The sequence below is a fragment of the Dasypus novemcinctus genome, chromosome 13 (genome assembly GCF_030445035.2).
Source record: "Dasypus novemcinctus isolate mDasNov1 chromosome 13, mDasNov1.1.hap2, whole genome shotgun sequence".
Lineage (NCBI taxonomy): Eukaryota > Metazoa > Chordata > Mammalia > Cingulata > Dasypodidae > Dasypus > Dasypus novemcinctus.
In genome coordinates this window covers 67283815-67304254 of record NC_080685.1, presented here as the reverse complement: position 1 = coordinate 67304254, position 20440 = coordinate 67283815, and the positions used below count along the sequence as shown (strand labels likewise).

Genomic DNA, 20440 nt, shown 5'->3' with positions numbered 1-20440 from the left:
CCTAGCAACAAAGATTTATTCGTTTGTAACTGTCATTGTCATGCCACACATTCCAATTTGAGTTTGACAGTGTCCTTCCTTTCCTCAAAGTTTGTAAACCCTTAACTCTGCATCAAAATATCTGTATGCCTTTTTGGTTTCTGCACACAGGCCTCTGACTGGGCACAGACTGAAAACGAATGAATGCACTGGAATCAGAAATGTTTATGATTTTCAATACTAGCTGGACTAAGAAATCTTAGAAATCCTTTAAATATCTAAATATACTAAGAAATCCTTTAAATATCTCCAATTCGCTCTATTTCCTATTTCCACAGGGGCTATTGTAAATATATATTCCTATCTTCACTCCTAACACCCTCAGCAGGGGGCTTTGTTTCTCTCACAGCCTTGCAAACTTACCTACACCTCATGCACCCTTACACTCTTTCTGCCAATCACTCCTCTAGTTCATCTATATGCCCTCTACTATGTTTTAGATTCTAATCTTTCCATATCCTCCATGAACTTGCTCCATCAATTTTTCCCTTTTTCCTTTATCTTTAATCCCTGTTGCCTGTGGCTCTTCCCCATATTGAAACTGAGGCAAATGACTTGACCCAATGGTTCCTTTCTTACCAGACAGCTCTTCTTCCTTTCACAGCTTCTGGAAGAAATGACCCCATCTCACTCTTTCAAGTATCCATTTCCCATTCTCTCACCCCCGGGAGCTGAAATGCTGTTTTAGTTTGCTATGGGCTGCCAATACAATGTGCTAGAAATAGCTTGGTTTTTGTAATGGGATCAAAATGTCCCACCACACACAATAGGTTGACAGGCACAGGAATGGCTTAGCTTAAGAACATAATTTTCTGGGGTCCACAAAAGACTCAAACCAGGACAGATGCCTAGCTGTGTCATCTTATCCATAACCAATCACAGAGCTCGGGCAACTCATTACATTTCTTTGCTTCCCTTGTAGCTATTACATTCTGGCCAAGAAGCTATACATGAAAATATTGTGTGGACACTTCAGAGAAAATTTTTTAAAGGAAGGGAATGTCTGAAATGTGTCCTCTTACCTATTTCTCCCAGGACCACATTCCCTATATTTCATCACACCTTGTATATACTTTTATTATAACTAACATAATGGATAATTGTTTATTATTACACCTGAGTTCTCATTGGGCTTGAATTGTCTTTTCAATTTTCATATTCCTCATGCTTGTCAGTGAGCCTACCACATAGTAGCCACTCAATGTATACTTTTTTGAATGCATAAACAAATATATGAATAATAGCATTATTTCTATGGATAGCCTTGGTCATTATTAATCTTGGGCTTCTTTTTAAATCTAAATTCAGTCGTCAGTCATCCTTACTACATACGTGTGTAGGGTATGTAATGGTTACAAAGTCCTGTGCTAAAAGTCATTCTGGATAAGAGAGGTATCATATCTCAAAGCTACTGTTGTCTGGTAGACAAAAGAATGCATGTGCCAAACAACCATAATTCAAAGTAGAAAGTGAGGAGTGCCACAAGAGAGGCACAGAGGAAGACTGTGAGTTCAGAGGCAGAAGAGAAATCTTTTGTATAAAGGGTCATGGAAGACTCTAAAGAGGGTCTGGCATTAAACAGGACTTTCAAAGTGGATGAGAATTGAGTATGTAGAACTGGAAATGAGAGTGTTCCAAAAGGTGAAAATAGAAGAAACACTGGATCATGGGATGTGTGTGTTGCCATTACATGGAAATTAGGACACATGGAAGGAAAGTAGTGGAAAATAAACACTGAAAGGTTAAGCTTGGATCTGCTGATGGGGAAATCTGGGCTTACCCTAGTTATGTGTGTAGCCCCTGCAGCTGACCAGCTTTGGGGGCAAAGATGTCTCAGATCTTGAGAACTTTCAGATAAATAACTAACTAGTTAAAATATAATGCATTCTCTTTCATTTTGGTGAACCTAATCATGATTTTAAAATGTCATCCTTCTGCACAGGAAGGTGGAGTGCTGAATTTTCTTAGTGGTGTCAAATCTCATTCTTTCTGATTCATCAGAGGTTACCTGGTGTTAACAAAATGCTGGGCCCACAGAGTGCTCATAGCTGAATTCCAATTGATGACTTTCAAGGATGAGTGATAACTGGAACTACACTAATAGCTAGAGCTGAGCTGAGCTTCCATGTTAGTGGGAGATTTGAAGATACTTTGTCAAAGCACCAACCTGAGGAGTTATTCTTCATGTTCACACAGCAATTATAATGCGTGGATGCAAGCAGATGCTTCCAAAGAGCCTCAGAGGAGTTGCTTTATGCAAAATACTGGCAAGTGGTATGGCTTATGGTCAGGAGATCCTGGGTCCGAAACCTAGCTCTGATGCCCCACTAGTGATGTGAATCTCAAGCAAGTTATTTAATATCTTTGAACTTTATTTTCCTTCTCTGTGAAATAATGACTTATAATTTTTAGTTCATGGTGTTGTGCATTGTAGCACTTTTTGAACTACCTGTGGAAAAGGACCAGTGTTTTAAAATTTCCAAACTGTTATAAATGGTTACTTCCATAAAATACAATAAAATGAATTACTAAAAAAAAGAAAATGAAAAAGTCATATTTTCACAGCCTTATTATTTTATTTTTTATCCCCCCCCCCACCCGCCATGGCTTTTTGTGTGCTGTCTGCTCTCTGTGTCCATTCACTCGCTCTCTTCTGTGTTTTTTGCTCGTCTCCCTTTTTTTTTGTTGCATCACCTTGCTGAGTCGGCTCCCCGCCCCGCTCCAGGCTGCACTCCGCGGTGCTTGTGGGCTGGCGGTTCTCCACAGCGTGCGGGCGAGCCTGCCTTCACAAGGAGGCCCCGTATGTGAACCCAGGGCCTCCCACATGGTAGACGGGAGCCCAACTGATGGAGCCACAGCTGCTTCCCTGCCTTATTGTTTTATTCATTCAGTGGCCTAACTTTAACATAAGAGACCCTGTGAGATTGGGAATATAATTTGTGTTGTAATTGAGACACCCCCAGGATTGGATTTTTTTGGATTGTGCCTTAGAAACCTTGGCCCTGCAGTTTTAGGCCGTTATTAATGCATTAGTTCTATTTAGACCATCAGTCAAGTTTATATCCTTTTCACAGATCTTGAGCCTGGAATTTAAAGTCCTAAACTTGTTATTTTTTTTTTCACCAGTTCTTTAGTACACTTAGAAGCAAGCAAATAATCACATCATACCCCTCATTTTCACTAAAATAATTTATGAAAGTAAATACTTGACTGTCTTAAGTCTAGACATTTGATTAGAGCTACCTATGTGTGAAAATCCAGGTAACTTTTCTGGTACTACATCCCATTTGCTCCATGTCCTATTTAACACTGAAAACAGGGTTGTTCATACCATTAAACCTTATGAGAGCAGAGAACCGATTACAGATAATTCAGAACAAATTCAGAGAGTCCAAGCTCTGCATTAGTCAAGTTTGATCACAGAAACTGAATCATTAGCAAGTTTTCTATAATAATATATAGTAACACTATATATTCTATATATAATATTATATATATATATAACACCTTATGCAATTTGAGGAGCTAATGAATGCCTGTATAAAGTCTCTAAAAAGCATTGCCTCTGGTTTGGGAGCTTGAAGTCTGCAGAGCAAGGAGTTGGAATGCACAGTGGGGAAGGCAAGGACAAACTGAAACCCATGAATATGAGCTGCCACCCATGAGGGCAGGCTGGAACCTGTGTCCATAGGTCAGCATCTTCAATTCTCCAGGATACTCTGAACTCTGAAGATACAGGAAATGTAGTTCTAGGTTATCTAAATTGACACACTATAAATATATGAAAAAGAAATAGGGAGAGACCAGACATGTAAGATCTTAGGCCATGAAGTAAAGAATAATGGAAAGTCATTGATGGGGTGACATAATCTGATAGATGTTTTTAAAGGTCAGTCTGGTAGAAAATGGGGTGCAGCAAAATAGGAATGGAAAACAAATCAAATAGGAGTGAACTGTATGAGACAATGTGGCCTTGTCTAGGACCTTGTCTAGGATGGTGGCAGTGAAGGTGGAGGTATATAGAACACAGGATGTGAGGAGACTGGGTGATTGAGGAGTATAACAATGAATCCCATGCTTTCAGTTGGAGAAAAAGGGTGAATGGTAACATGTTAACTCGTTAGGAAAGACTAGGGGAGGAAAAGGTTCAGAGTTTCTTACCTCAGGCATGAATATATTCAGCTGTACATGTAGACAATCCAACAAATGGTGACTTAAATGAGTAAGAACTTTATTGATTTCATTTAAACAGAAGTCCTGGGTAGATAGTATGGGGATGATAGCGTAGTTCAACAATATCACATAAGAACTCAGGCTTTTCCCTTCTTTCTCCATCCTTTATGTAGTCCTACAGTCTCAAAATTATTGCATTGTTGTTGCAAGATGGTTACTATATCTTTCTTGACAATCTGAGCATGAAAAGGTGAAAAAGGACAAAGGCCAAGCTGGCATGCCACCAAGATCATCCCATTTAAAGTGATTTCCCAAAAGCCTCCCGTAAGTGACTAATGCTTATATCTTATTGCACATACTGGTGTCACCGGACCATTGTAAGGAAGGTAGCCAGGGAATACAAAATATATGCACATATTTATATGTTGGATATATAGGTTTGAGTTGGCTGTTAGCCAAGTGGAAATATCAAGTAGCCAGTTGGACAAATCAGTTTATATCTTGGAAAGGAGGGTCATATCTTTGCCTTACCTGGCTCATCTGGACAGATTGAGATACAGAATGAAAAATTCTGGTGTGCTTTTACCTTGCCCTCCTTGCATGGGACTTGAACATGACTGCTAGTAACATCTAAATCTGCAAGCTTGTGGGTTGTTTGTTTTGTTTTTGAGGTACTGGAGCTGGGGACTGAATCTGAGACCTCATATGTGAGAAGTCGGCACTCAATCACTGAGCCCCATTGACTCCCCTGCAAGCTTGTTTAATGTAAAGAATAATATTGGGTTATGGAGATGGGTAGGCCTGCACATGCAGAGTAAGCATTCTGTCAAAAAACTGGTTAGAGCCATTGCCTATATTCTGTACTCTGCATTTTCTGTTCCCATATCCCCTTAGCTTCAGCTGTGACACAGAAATGACATCTTGGGCTGTTTTGAATTCTAATAAAGAATTATACTTATTGTGTAGAGTAGAAGTCCACAAACTATGGTCTTCAGTTCAAATTTGTTCTGATTTTGTAAATAAAGCATAACTGCAACACTTGCTTACATACTGTCCATGGCTGCTTTTGTACTAAAACATCAGAGTTGAGTAGTTGGAACAAAGACTGTCTGGCCCACAGAGCTTAAGATATTTATTATCTGGCCCTTTACAGAAAACATTTGCTGACTCCTGGTGTAGATTTGTACTTCTTTTCAAGTTAAATCATAACAGTTAACTAATTATATAGTAAGTAGATTTCATATGACACAAATGGGATTGCCTGAGAATCTGTATGTGGTGGAATCTAATATTACCTATTAGATCTCTCATTTGGTCCCTTGGTTTCTCGTCTTTGGAGAACTTCACTTTTCTACTAGTTATTCCAACTGAGGTGTTTGTGGAATTTGCAGACTCAGAAGGTTGTAATGGTGACAAACAGGGTGTGGGCTTGCTCTTCCCAGCTAAGCTCCATGCCATGGAGGAGGGCTGCAACACCCTGTCCTGTCATCCTAGGGCACATTCAGACTTGATGATTGATATTATTGCTTAACTCTGCTCAACCACTGGGTGCTTATGAGAAGTTTCAAGGAAATTTTGTCAAAAGTACTTGGTTAAAGCCAATGTTCTGGCTGGATCCTCTGGCTCCACATAGGAGTTTCCAAATCAAAGATTTAGTAAACAGAAGTCTGTCCCTAGTAATGACTGTGCAGTAGCTCATGTCTGGCCACTGTCCTGTCATTCTCTTTGCTTGTAGAATACTGGATGGAGGAAATGAGCAAAGATTAATGTGGTTTAATTTTAGAAAGAAGCTCAGTGGTTAGGGTTGCGTGCTCAAATTGTTTACCAAACTAGACTGTAAAGTATCCTTTCTAAGGACTGAGGAGTCAAGCAGATGTCTTCACTGTGTTCAGTAAGATGTTAGAATACACTGGGGGGAAGTTCACAAGTACTTTGTAAAACATTGACTTGAACAAATTAAACCTGTTTACTACTGAACACCTAAGACCCTTTAAATGGTAGTGTTCATTGAAAATCTTTGGTAGGAGGACATGTTATGTAGTGTTATCCAAACTTGTTTGATCATGGAACCCTTTTGACTCAAAGTAATTTTATTAGACTGGGTATTCTATAGGATACTCCTTGGTAAACACTGATTTAGACAATCACCTGCCTGACTGGAAGGCTGTGGACCAAATGAAATTTTCTAGGTTTTTTTCTTTGAATTATGTGATTCTAGGTGAAAATCTTTCAATTTGGCCATGACTAGGCTTTAACTAGTTTAGTAGTGATCACAGGTAAGAGATAAATTTGTTTGAGATGAAATATAAGTAAATAATGTTGGTGAGAAAACAACTGTCACGCAGTGAGGATGACATTTGATTGGAGTCAGAAGCGTTAGTAGGTATGATATATCTTTCATGAACTAGCCATTTTGTTTTAAGAAAGTTGCATAAATTGCTTGAGTCTCAGGATCCTGATCTATAAAATGTGGATAACACTACTACTTATCTCAAGTTGTGTTCTGATGATTAGGATGTATGTGTGTGTATGTGTGTATGTGTGTGTGTCTTAACTTTAATACCTGCTATAGCTGTAAGGAAACAAATTTTAGGTTTTCAAGAGTTAATAAAGGGAAGTGGACTTGGCCCAGCGTTTGGGGCATCTGTCTACCACATGGAAGGTCTGTGGTTCAAACCCCGGGTCTCCTTGACCCGTGTGGAGCTGGCCCATGTGCAGTGCTGATGCGCGCAAGGAGTGCCGTGCCACACGGGGGGGGCCCCCCCGCGTAGGGGAGCAAAAGGAGTGTGCCCCATAAGGAGAGCTGCCCAGCACAAAAGAAAGTGCAGCCTGCCCAGGAATGGTGCCATGCACACAGAGAGCTGACACAAGATGACGCAACGAAAAGAAACAGATTCCTGTGTTGCTGACAACAACAGAAGCGGACAAAGAAGAACGCGTAGCAATCAGACACAGTGAACAGACAACTGGGGCACTGGGGAACTGGGGCGGGGGAGGGAGGGGAGAGAAATAAATAAATCTTTAAAAAAAAAGAGTTAATAAAAAGGATGTGAACATTTTATTTAGGCTGGTTTTACTGTAACATTGTTGTTTTTATTTTTATAAAATAATTTCACAAAATAGTCCATCAAGATAATATATAGAAAGTACACACTAATGTAATATATGTACACTTCATAAAAATAGAATACATCTTGGCAATTGCTTCCAGAGTCTGTTTCCATCATGTACAGTGTATTGACATTTAACATGCTAATTTGAACATACAAGATTTTTATGAAAGAGAAAGAGACTATTCTATTAGTATTTTAAAAATTATTCTCAACTGATAGGAAAAATTTAAAAAATGCTGGAATGTAAAAGTTTTGGAGTTACCTGAATGGAAGGTTATATCAAAAAGTTAGAGGAAAGACCCATGCTAGCAACAATTATATAAGGACAAAGTAATGTTTTTTTTCTATTATCATAAGTGGTTCAGCTGATTTCACAAAAATCATAGAAAATAATATTCTTATTTTGATCATTCAATCAAGGTAAGTATCGTTTGAGACTGAATAAACCTTCTAGTGGCTGCTCTATGTTTCTAAAATGAGTGCTGTTTCATTTTTTCCATAAAATGAAAGTAACAAACTCAGTCCTATCACAAAGTGTCAATATCTTTTCAAAGAGGCATCTTCGTAAGTTATTTCAAAAATTTGATCAAGCAACAAGTTTTACTATTAAAAAAATGGTCAAATCCTCAAAAATCTACTTGGCTTTCAGTTAGTTGTTTTCATTTTGTTTTGTTTTTTCAAGGAAAATTATCCTAGCTACTATGCTACTATAAAACATTGCTGATATGTCCTATTAGATGTTCAGAACAACTTTTGGGAAATAACTGCTCCAGTGTAATAAATAAAGAAAGAAATATGGGGCTTTTATAGACCTTAATAAAAGATATAACCATGGTGGGATAATGAAAATACCTCAGCAGTACCAAGGAAGGTACATAAAACAGAGCATAGCACCATTTTCAAGTTACCAAGATTGCCACTGTTCAGGAGACAGTAATCTGAAAGGGAATTTGATTCCCATAGTTAATGCAGTTTAAATACATGGATTAGACTTTGGAGAGCTTCTTAGTATGGATAGGCAGACACAGCAATATAAACTATGAATGTGGTCTGATATTCAATGGTCCCATTGGCACTGTAGGATAAAGCTCGGACCCTCATCCGGTAGGTCTCTGGTTCTCGTAGTCGTCGTGTTGTATACACCACTCCCTTCAGGTTTTCATCCCTTAAGGCAAAAGGAATAGTCTGTTCCTCATCTACCATGAGGAAAGTTGTCCTGGGATGTATCACTCCATCCTGCGTGTATGCAACCAGCCGGATTAAATCTTGATTGGCAGCTATTCCAAATGGGAGGGAGACAAATTTGTATTCCAAGGCATATGGGCTCAAGGCACATTCCAAATCATTGGGTGGACAGTTCTTGAGGCAGAACCTAAGGACAACAAGCACATGAAATACACACAGTTGTCTGGCTTGGAAGTAGGAGAAGGCATGATGCAGGTGATCATGAGCCATGACAATTTTTAGGCATTAAATGTGGGAAACACTCTGGCTGCAAGAGCAATAAGGCTCACCCCAAGTTTTAAGTTGCTAATTGATACCAGATGCCTGATTGCTATGAGAGCGTGCTAGTCTAGAATCAAATATCTATCTCTCAGCTCCATTAAAATCAGAAGTGTTTCAACTATTGAAGTAAACATAAATACCACAAGAGGGTCTTTAAAATGAAAAGTCAGATTTGAAAATAAAAGCATCTGCACACATACTAGAAGCAAGGACTTCTTAAGTAGAGGAAGGCAGCTTTTTCTTTCTTCTTTAAAAAAATCATAAATTATAACAACCACTTTAAGACTGTTTGAAAGCTGAAACAGGATATATTGAGATATGGTTTATTTTTCTAAAAATGATAACAAGTCCATTAGGATTCTTGAAAAAAGAAATCAACTTCCTCTTGTATTTGTCTTCTGTATAATTTTACATTAAATATATCTCATTTTCTTTTGCTAGAGCCCACGTTGGCTGTTTTTGAGTTATCATGACATTTAAATTGTCTGTCAGAACTCACTGGTAGTAAAGAGGCAAATTTTAGGACAGTGGAGTTGTCCTGCATGACATTGCAGTGATGGATGCAGGCCATTGTATATTTGTCATAACTTACAAAATTGTGAAGGACAGAAAGTACTATAATATAAACTGTAATTCATTGTTAGTAGCAATGCTTCAGTATGTGTTCATTAATTGTAACAAATGGACCACACTGACGAGGGAAGTTGTTGATGTGGGAAAGTGTGGGAGGAGGAGGGAGTGGGGCATATGGGAATCCTTTATATTTTTAATATAATATTTATGTAATCTAAAGCTTCTTTAAAAGTAAAAATAAATAAATAATAGACAAAGGACCATTTTCTGAAGACATGGATTTTTCAGTCACAATATTTTAAGAAGTTTCATAGATCTACATTTTTTACTTTCTCCTTCCGCTTTCCAAACCCCTGAAACCAATTACAAACAAGTTTTTGGTGGATCCTGGGCAGTCCACACTTGACCATGTTCCAATAGCTCAGTAGACATGACCAGAAGGGACAGAAAGTGTGAGCTCCCACATGCATATTTGGTTTTAGAACTACCTCCTTAGAGTAGGGCCTAGCCAAGATAAACATTATCCCTTGTTTTCAAGGATCCTGTTAAGTTGATACCTGGCCAAAGTATAACTTTTCTGTAGGGATGAGAAAAAATAGAAAAGGACTTTATTCAAAACCCAGAGAAGACAGTGTTTCAGACAGCAGGAAATGTAACAAGATGACATAAGAATGGGCAGACTATTGACTCATTCTTCCTCATCTCCATCTTCTCATGGATCGGTGAGTCATCACAATAACAACGGTCCTTCTTGAAGTGCTTTAAGTGCTCAGAGCTCTTAAAACCCCCAGGCAACATGGAAGGAAACTGGGAATTTTCAGAGAAAGGCAGACTCTATCACCCCAAAAATCTAGCCACTGAAGCCGATTTCTAGATGTTGCATGGTGGATTACATGTTTCAGAGGCTGCCCCAGGAAATGAGCAGCCAAAAGTTACAGCTTTGGCTGCAGTGGCAGCTAACAATGAGCTCATTTTTTGCCCTTTCACTGATGGAGGAATATGCTGTCAACCCATTTCCCCGAGGGTCACTAACTTTCTTTTGTTAAATGTGACTACAGACAAGTTCTCTTGGTCAAGGAGGGGGGAGAAGAAAGATTTTCAAAAGCATGTTTGGGGTGAGAAGGCAAGACATACCCTGAAACAGGATCCCGTTGGTAGTTGGGTGGGCAGGGTGTATCGATGCACTGGTAGCTTCCTCTTATGTTGAAGCACATGCGATTCGGCCCACAGCGCACATTCTGCTCCAAACACTCATCCACATCTAGTAAAAACACAGGGAAAGGTCATCATAGCAGGTGCTGAGGACATTGGATAGGAATGTACAGGGACAGTCTTCTACTTTCCACAAATGAACTCAGTAGTTATATATAAGCTTCTTCAACCTCAAACTGGGTGTTCTGATAACTGGTATACTTATTTCCCAGATTGTTTTGAGGATACATTTCTTTAACAAAAATAGAGCTATAAAAGAAGAGGGGAAGTCATGAAGAGCTCTCTGGTATCTTTCGTAATATGGTGCATTTGAGATTTGTAAAGCATACAGTATGTTAAATGCACTGGAAACAAGATAAAAATTTAAAGGATGTGTGGGAATCTTTTTGTAAAGAGAAGAATCTCTTTAAAATGTGAGCATTGCTTCCCTAATATTTTGTTCTATAAGTTCAAATTGTTGAGTGGGAAGTAGTGCTCAGAGGAGGATTTTATCGAATTGGGCAGTACAAGTTGAGTTAAGTTATGAAGTCGGGAAACTGTGTCGGCCAGTCAGATCTTGTGGAGAGAGAGAAAACAAAGAATAAAATGGAATCAAATGAATGAGCCAGAACTACAATTCAAGTTTAGTCAAATGGAGCAGAGAGTCCAAGTGAATCTGAACTGTACAGGGTTCACCCCCAGTTGTTATGGTGATGGGGTGCTCTCCTTAAGAGTAATGGCAGTATAATGGAGAAAAAAAGCAAATTAAGCAGTGTTTATTTTGTTGTTTTCTACTCAAAGTTGTTAAATAAGTAGTTACTTATGTAAATAACTAAAATTAAGAAACATCAAGATGGACCTAAGGAAAAACTTTTGAGCTTTCTGGAAAAGAGTACTTTTGAGCCATGATTCTATATTTGAACATCAGAAGATCTGTGAATACTTTGAAAGTACATGGAAATGTTTCATGCATGTATATGTGTGTGTGTGTGTGTGTGTTTGTGAGAGAGAAAGAGAGACAGACAGACAGAGAGAGAGAGATGGATGAATAATTTGGTAGAGAGGGTCAGAGTACAGAGAGTTCAACAAAAATTTTAAGGGATTCTGAACCACATTTTAAAGCAAGGTTTTTCAAACTGGGATATACACATCTCCCTGGTGGTGCATAACGGCTTTCTAGAAGTATGATGAGGGAGATCCTCATTTTATTAAATTCTTTTTCCTAAATCCTATCTGCCTGAGAATTTCCTGTGGCCTGGAGTTCTTCTTTCCCCTCTCCCCTCCTACAACTCTCTTCTGCTTTACAAGAGAAAGGTTTTTCATTCATTCCCACTCTCTTTTAATACCCAGGGAATAAAAAGCTTTAAGGTACAAAGGAAGGTTAGTTACACTGGTAAAATACCTTGGCAGCAGTAGGCCTTATTTCACCCAGGCTATAAACAAAGGCTTTAGCTTTCTACTTTAAATTAGATTTCAAAAGTGAGCTGGTTGTCGTGGGAACATTTGTTAAAATTTTATTTGAATAGAAAAATGACCTTGGACTTTTCTGACAATAAATCTGGTTGGTCTGTCAGTGCATACAGACTTTTAAGTTATATAGTGGTTATCCTCCATAAACTGAGGGAGTTAAATCTGCTGCTATAAGGTTTTGATGAAAATATATTTAAATAATATGTTCATTAAATAGCATGTCAGAAATCACATCCTTTGCAATTATTTAAACTTAAGGTGCAAACTTTAGAGATCCATTTTCGAAATGTATGAGGAAAGAACTACGTTTTCCAAATTCTTTAAGGGTATGCACACAGCAAAAACGAGGACCACTTATTTTAAAGGTATTCTAAGTCAACAGGCTGCATAGGGGCGCTTATAGTACTCCTTATTTAGCATTTGAATAAATATAGATCCTGATGTGAAGAAGGGAACAATTACAATTAAATGCACCTAAATCAATTTTTCTGCAGATGTGGGTTCTAAAGGTTAAATGCACATCTACCATGAGATCAGGCCCAAGACCAGTGGGCATATGTAAATATTATATCACTTCTTAGTAGTGTGTGACTTGGTCGTGGCATAATGAGCATTTATACTGGACTTGGGTTAAAGTGGTGAAGTTCTTTTGTGAACGCTTAAATAACTTGGAATTTTCTATATAAAGGGAGGAAGGAGAGAAGAAATTTCAAGTGACAATATATTAATCATGGACAATAATTATTAAAATTTATTGATGAATTATTTTCTACTTGTGTTTTTGTCTCAAAAATGAACATTTTGGATTTGGTTCTAAATATATTGTTTTCTAAGGAAACACAGACAATATAATTATTTACTTCAACCTTAGTAACAATCTGCACAAAGAAAAAATATATTGATCTAAAATGATATGACTTTTTTAGTTAAGTCTACATGCTGACAAAGACGTATGTGATTTCTGTTATTAATTTTGTATTAGTATTAATTTTAATTCAGAAATGGAACACACTGTGAAACAAGTTTTTATTTTAGTTAAGGCTTGGCTATTGTCTCTGGGAACCAATTTCTAATTATGATTTTATCTGTCAGAAGTGCTTCATCTCTTTGACAAACGAGATTGTCTCAGAATGGAGTGAAAAATCTTCTAGGAAAATGCAAAAGAAAATCAATTAGCATATCTTCTTTTCTCTCATAAAACACATTTCTTTCACAGCAAAACACCACATTTAATTTTAGCTCCAGTTTATATAATGAACTCATGGAGAAACATGGAGCCAGTGGGCTGCACAGGTCAGGAAAATGGCAGCATGGTACCAGAATCAGGATGCACATTGGTATGCACAAGAACTGTTACTTATCACAAATTGTCATTGACTGAATATGGATCAATAAGGAAATATAAAAATTTAATACACAAAGTATTTGTTCTTGGTTCCATAAAAATGAACAATCCCCATAGAAAAACTTTCATAAGTATTTGGGCTGCTGGGCAAGTGGCCCTCCTTTATCTTAAGTCTATTACTATCTTCTCAGTATTAAACACACTATGGGCATTCACCACTCACTCTACATGTTGACTTTAGAAAAAGGTGCCAGAACACAACAGAGAAATCACGCTGTCTTCTGTTAACCAATAATGTAGTGATGTCTGTTTTTTATTAAATATTATAAGAGCATTAATATGATAGAAATTAAAGTATAGGCATTTTATAACATATTGTTACTATAGGAAAAGAGCTGAAAAACTTAATAGGTTTAGAACATATGAATGCATTTAACTTAGTGCTTCTGTATTTTTAAAATTTGTTAATAGTTTAGGATAAACATAATTGAAGCATTTTATAGAGATAATAGAGTAATTAAGACTCCTGATAAATATTATGGATTGATTTTTTAAAACATGAAATGGATTAGAACACTCATTTCAAATGTAATGCCAGTGTAATATTTCTAAATTTTAAGAATTAGACTAGTGGTGCTTTAAATTAGCACAAGGATCTTTTAGTTTCTCCTCTGCTTCTTGGGCAAATCATGATTGATCACGTTATTTTTTTAAAAATTTGCAGCCCTGTGACTGCCACTTTTGACTAGAGTCTCTGTCCTTGTTCGATGATAAATTCATTTTAAGCATAAAGCTTTAAAAAGTCACATGTGATTGAAAAGCAGTCTTATGTTCTTCATAAATGCCTCAAACACTTTCTAGAGCTATAAAGAGACTCTAAGTTATTCTTTAGACTAAAGAATTCTTTAGAGGGCTTAATCATTTTCTCTCATGTCTTTTTAAAACCACAAAAATATGAAACCCATTTAAATTGGAAATATTTCAAATGACACCTGTTTCTGATTTGTTCACATTATTTTCCACTCTCTGAAGCACAACTGAAGGCTAAAAAACGTTTTGAATTGGATGAGTGACAAGGGCAATTAAAAACAAAACGGTATAATTTAGAAAAGAAGAAAAACCCCTAATGAGAATGAAACATAATATAAACCCTTTATTATCTGACTTCGTTTGATTATTCCCAATGCTTCAGAATCTACGCTGCTTCTTTCCTTGTGCCTGTACTCCTGTAGGGAGTGTAGTTTTAATCTTGAGCATTGACAATCTTTCAGAGGGAATCTTGAAGAGCTGGAAAAAGTTGTAAAGCCCAGAAGGGTAGCTGCTCTTGCCCCACTCTAGCCACAGTACAGCAGCCCTGGGGCGTACAACATCATAGAAGTGATAAAGGACAAATCCAGACTTTGTGAGACTTGGGGCCCAGTCAATACCTTTGCTCTTAATTGCTCTAGGACATTGAGGCTCACACTTGAAGTACTAGTTTGTTCTCTGTAGAATGAGTGCAAATTATTACTTTTGATATATCAGCATTGCTATTAAAATTGAGATGACAGTTGCTAATGTAAATATGTTACTGCAGTACTTCAAATCTCTATAAAATGTTCTGCCAAGGATAGGTTTTTAATAAAAATTTGATGACTGATGGCTGGGAACAAAGGTTATAATTGAGTCACTTTCCTTCTCCAGCCCACACAACCCAATGAGGGTCTGAGGGAGAATCAATGGGTGAATGGATGGGGTGAGTGTGGGCTTGTGGTCACTCAGGTGACACCATTATCCATCCTAGTCTAGCTTCCAAGTACACATTCTCCATCAAATGAATTCTAGCAAGTCTTCTTTTCTGAATCCCACAGAGAGGAAAAATGCAATCTAAATTTGACTGCTACTGATAAAGCACTCTCTTACAGATTTTATTTGCTGTACTTTAGGAAAGTCTACCGAGTGTACATGACAGAAATGAATGCAACTAAGAAGTTTATTAAGACCTACAGAAATTTCCTAGATTTTTTTCCACGAATTTGAAGAGGTCTCTCAGAAGATTTTCAAGGTTCATAGAAGTTTCTATTTCCTTTTAATCTGAATACACATTGTAATACAAGAAACCCCACTAAAGTACAATGCTCCTTTCATAGTTTTGTGTAAAGAGAGAATTATTGAGGTTGACATTTTTTTTCTAAATTTTTATCATCACTGAACTTTGCCCAAATTATCACGTTGTATTGTAATATTTACTTTTTTTACATGTCTATCACCATTAGACTGCAAGATCTTAAAGGAAAGGAACTGTATATTACTCATCTGCGTAAACTTTTTATATCTTGCAATGCTAGCACTGGGCTGGTGCTCAAGAAACATTTGTTGACTCAAAATACAAATAGATTATTTAATCAATGACCCATAGATGACTCTAGAAAAGTTATATAATGCCTAACACTGAAGTAAATTTACTGAGTACTCTCCCCTGTTCTTCTTATATCTTAGCTGAATTTAAAAAAAAAAATGTTTGGCAAGGTCTATTCTCCTTAAGTTTTTTTTTTTTACTTAAAATTATTTATTTTTACAAATTACATTTAAAAAATGCGAGGTCCCAATCAACCCCACCGCCCCCACCCCCCACTCCCCCCACAGCAACACTCTCTCCCATCATCATGACACATCCACTGCACCTGGTAAGTACATCTCTGAACATCACTGCACCCCGTAGTCAATGGTCCACATCATAGCCCACACTCTCCCCCGTTCCATCCAGTAGGCCCTGGGGGGATCTACAATGTCCTGTAATTGTCCATGAAGCACCACCCAGGACAACTCCACATCCTGAAAACGCCTCCACATCTCATCTCTTCCTCCCATTCCCCAAACCCAGCAGCCACCATGGCTACCCTTCCCACACCCATTCCACATTTTCTCTGTGGACATTGGATTGGTTGTGTCCATTGCACATCTATGTCAAGTGGGGGCTTAGATTCCATATGGATACTGGATGCAATCCTCCTGCTTTCAGTTGTAGACACTCTAGGCTCCATGGTGTGGTGGTTGACCTTCTTCAACTCCATGTTAGCTGAGTGGGGTCAGTCCAATAAATCTAAGTGTAGGAGCTGAAGTCTGTTGAGGCTCTGGGCCTGGGTGTCTTATTATCAGTCCAGAGATTCAAATCCCCTAAATATATCTTAAACCCCAGCACCAACTACAATTCCAATAAAGTAGCATGCAAGTCTTGTGGGAAGAGATCCCCTCCAAGTTCAATTCCATCATGTAGAAACACCAGCTCCAAAGAAGGGCCATCTGCCATGGCAGTGAACCCCATCTGCCATGACCATAGAACCCGTGGGTCTCTTTATCCCTCAGAAGAACCAATACCTGGGGTTGTAAGTTTTAAAAATATATAACATGAACTGATTTAGGCATTCTAGTAAGACCATTCTAAAAATGTTTCTCAGCTCCTTGCCTTTGCTTAATTGCTTTCTCATCAATTCACCTACTTGCAAAATGAATTTTAAAAGTTAAGCCTGTCCAATGGGAATGTCGAAGAAGGAGAAACAATTAGGAGAATAATTATTCAAAAAGAGAAATCATTTCATTTCACACTCTTCTATAGTGGTTTTAAGTCAAGTTGCCATAACAAACATCCCAACATATTTTCACCTTGACATGTCTTTCCATTCAGCATGAGTTGATATCCAGGTGGGCAGAGACACTGATAGCTTCCAAACGTATTTTTACACTCATGCTGGCAGGTATCCCTATTTTCACATTCATTAATATCTGTTCAGAAAGAAAGCAGAGGGTATAACCATGCAAAAAAAGAGAAACCACAAAAGAGCCCACTATAAACAAGTTGTTGATAAACAAGCAAAAATTGTCTTGGTGGTTTTATACATATGTGCTTAAAAATGCTCAGGGCAGTTTTATATCAGTATCTGTTTTCAATTAAGTCCAACATAAATTTTACTATAAAATGTGAGCAACTCTTCTGTGTGTAACCTGAAGCCCAAAACCGGCCAATTTTTACATCAGTTAAATAAGGCAAGACTGAAATGACAGAGAAATGGACTTGTACAAGATCTTTAGCCACCATAAGACTAAACTGACAGAATGATAGAATTTAACAAAAAGATCAGTTTTGTATTGAGATTAATTGGAAAAAGAGAATACTGGTTTTTATTTTATTTAAACTTTAGCACTTTTGCTCTTATTCTCTCTCTTCCTGTCCCCTCTCACAAGCATAGTTTCCCCACACACTGATATCATCAAATGGATGTATTTTTATTTTGTGATAAGAATATCCATTCAAACTTTTCACGCACTTGTAAAGCATTAATTGCAACTATGTAAGTTGTATTAGAGCTTCCAAAGGTATTTTTACACTCATGCTGACCGGTGTCTCTATTTTCACATTCATGGATATCTGCTCAGAAAACTTTGCTTTGCTCTATATGTAATTACTTTGTTGCCTCAGGCAGGCCACTTAACTTTTTAAGTTCTCAGTTTATTCATCTGCCAAAAAGAAACACTGATACAATCTTCCCTACTTCACAGATATGTTGTGAGGTTCATGTACAGTAATATATAGGAAAGCATTTGATAAACTATAAGACCTATATACTACTATTATTAGACAAAGCCAAGAAAATACAATAAGAAGGAGCACTAAGGATGGACAGTAATTCAAACTTAACTGATATCCACTTTTAGGATAAGGAATATGATTTGTGGGACCTCAGACTTCTCTTCCTAAATGTGCTTTGCTTTGACTAATATTAAAATGTGCCCAGAATCCTTGAGCACACACCAACCAGGGGAAGAATGAAGAGAAGAACATGCCATGAAATGAGAGCAGGAGTGCCCCAGGATGAAATTTAAGAGATAACAGAGTAAAAACTGGGAGATGATTCAGCGAATTATTTTCAGCATGCATATTTTCAGATGCTCAAAATATAACTGCAATGATTCAAAATCTGTGAACTATAAACACTCATGAAATATTTGTCAATGTGTCCTGAATCATTTCAGTTAACTAAGGCATTCAATCCATAATTTGTATAAGTTATTTTTATTTTTTCCTTTATAATCTTATTTAACATAAAATAACAAAAATTTAAATGATGGTGAACTCTTTAAATGATATTGAACTCCAAGTAGTCAACACCACACTTCCCAGAGTATGAGTGTTGAAGGGGCCCCGAGTGGGATTTTTTCAAAAGGAGCCCTGTGTTCAGGAGCAAGGCAATGTTCATTCTTCCTACCAAGCTTTGGAATCATTACTTAAAAAGTCGAAATTTAGCCCAAGTCTAACAGGATTCTATAATGTTAATTTGAATCCTTTGTGAATTTTCTATCCAAGATGGTTAATTAAAACCCATTTGGTGTTTACTGCAAGTGGCTCTTGTCTAACTTTTGTATACATTTCTTGATTAAGGCCTACTGCTATAAAATACTCACTATAATTTAAGAAATGACTAGGACTATTAATTACCTCAGAACAAAACTTAAAAATCCAGTAATGAATTAATTATAGAAGTGTAATTCAGATTTTCTAAGATTGACCCTTTGAAACAGTAGCTGCCTCAAACAGAGGATGGTTGACTACAGAAGATAATTCCGAAAAACATATAAGACTCTAACATGAACACAGAAAATGTTTAAAAACTCTGACATTTTAAGATTAGGTTATGATGAAACTATAGGTCATAGATGGTATTGAAGAAATAGAGTATCAGGAAACTTTCCTAAAGTGATTTGGACATTCAGATGATTTAGAAGAAACCAGCTAGATGGTGTGTGGTGTTGGGGGTATAGCTTAGGTCATTTATCAAAGAAAGACAAAGATTTTTGGTTAGGAGAATAAAGATAGAACAAAAGAAAAGAACTTGTCTAAAATGAAGGCTGAGAATGGAATTGCAATAGCTCATGAAAAGTCTCCAATGGGAACGATTATTTGGAAGAATTAATTGTTAATTCCATCAAAAAAAGAATAGTGAAAGAGTTTAACTAAGAGATAGGTCAAGATTGTGGGCATGACAAATTACCAATACCCAGAATGGTTTCCAGCAGGTTGGAGTGCTGTTTGAGATATTAGCAAAGATGGTGAGTTCCACCGATTTAGTAAGTAAGTGGTGTTTGACCATACAGGACAAAACATAGAGTTATTAATGAGTGCTAAGGTTTGAAGTTTAATGAGTAGAATAAACTGATACTTCACAGCAGTGGAAACTGACCACAAAGGAGATGGCTACATATCCATCATATTAAGCTTCAGATAACATTAGAATGTCTAGATGGAAATGTCCCAGAAAATATTTTTAAAATAGGGACCTAGAAAACAAAAGGTAAAGGCTGGGTATCTAGAGGTTTAAGGATCCTATGAAGTAGAGGTCATATGAGGAGGCTAGAGAAAGAAATGACAAAAGGTAAAGTCAGGAGAAGAAATGTTTAAAATGTTTAACATACAGCATATTTTGGAAAGAAAAGCAAAATGCAGAACACTTAAGAGAAGTAAAAGAAAATCAGGTTGACTAAGTGGTTTTTAAATTTAATCCTTCCCTCCCTTCCTCCCTTGCTTCTTCCTCCATCCCTCTCTTCTTCCTCCATTTAATTAATAAACAGTAGGGCAATGAATGAACTGTATGTTCCTTGTCATGTTGGCTAATTCTCCTTGGTGCCTTACTCAATGACATGCAATCTGTGGATACTCACAGAAAATTTAGTTAAATAAATGACAGATGGTAATGTCTGCAACCTAACTGAAAATGAGGTCTTAATTTTTGAGATGGAAATTACAGTTCATTTTTGCAAACAAATGAAATTATAGACTTTTGAGTTTAGATATTGAAAAGATATAGAGTGGAGGAAGCAACTCCATTTTGTCCTGGCTTGTATTATTTGTTAAGTGGCTTACATAAATATAAAATAATGATGGTGAGAAAATCCATGAGTAATATAGGACAACAGTCAATGGAGTGTTGGCTGTTGTATAGAAAAAGCAACCAACTGTGTAGCTGAAATTTTCACAAACTCATTGCTTTGGCATTAA

At 37.1% G+C, this 20440-nt stretch overlaps 1 protein-coding gene across 1 annotated transcript in view; it reads right to left on the bottom strand.

Moving 5' to 3' along the window:
* Nucleotides 1–7247: 7247 nt before the first annotated feature.
* The window catches only part of HMCN1 (hemicentin 1), a 515334-nt gene continuing 502141 nt past the window's right edge, over nucleotides 7248–20440 (bottom strand). The window contains exons 105-107 of the mRNA XM_004468435.5: nucleotides 17053–17172; nucleotides 10539–10665; nucleotides 7248–8697 (exon numbers count right to left, since the gene is read on the bottom strand). Coding sequence (XP_004468492.2) covers nucleotides 8331–8697; nucleotides 10539–10665; nucleotides 17053–17172 — 614 coding nt within the window. The 3' untranslated portion in view covers nucleotides 7248–8330. The remainder of the gene's footprint in view (nucleotides 8698–10538; nucleotides 10666–17052; nucleotides 17173–20440) is intronic.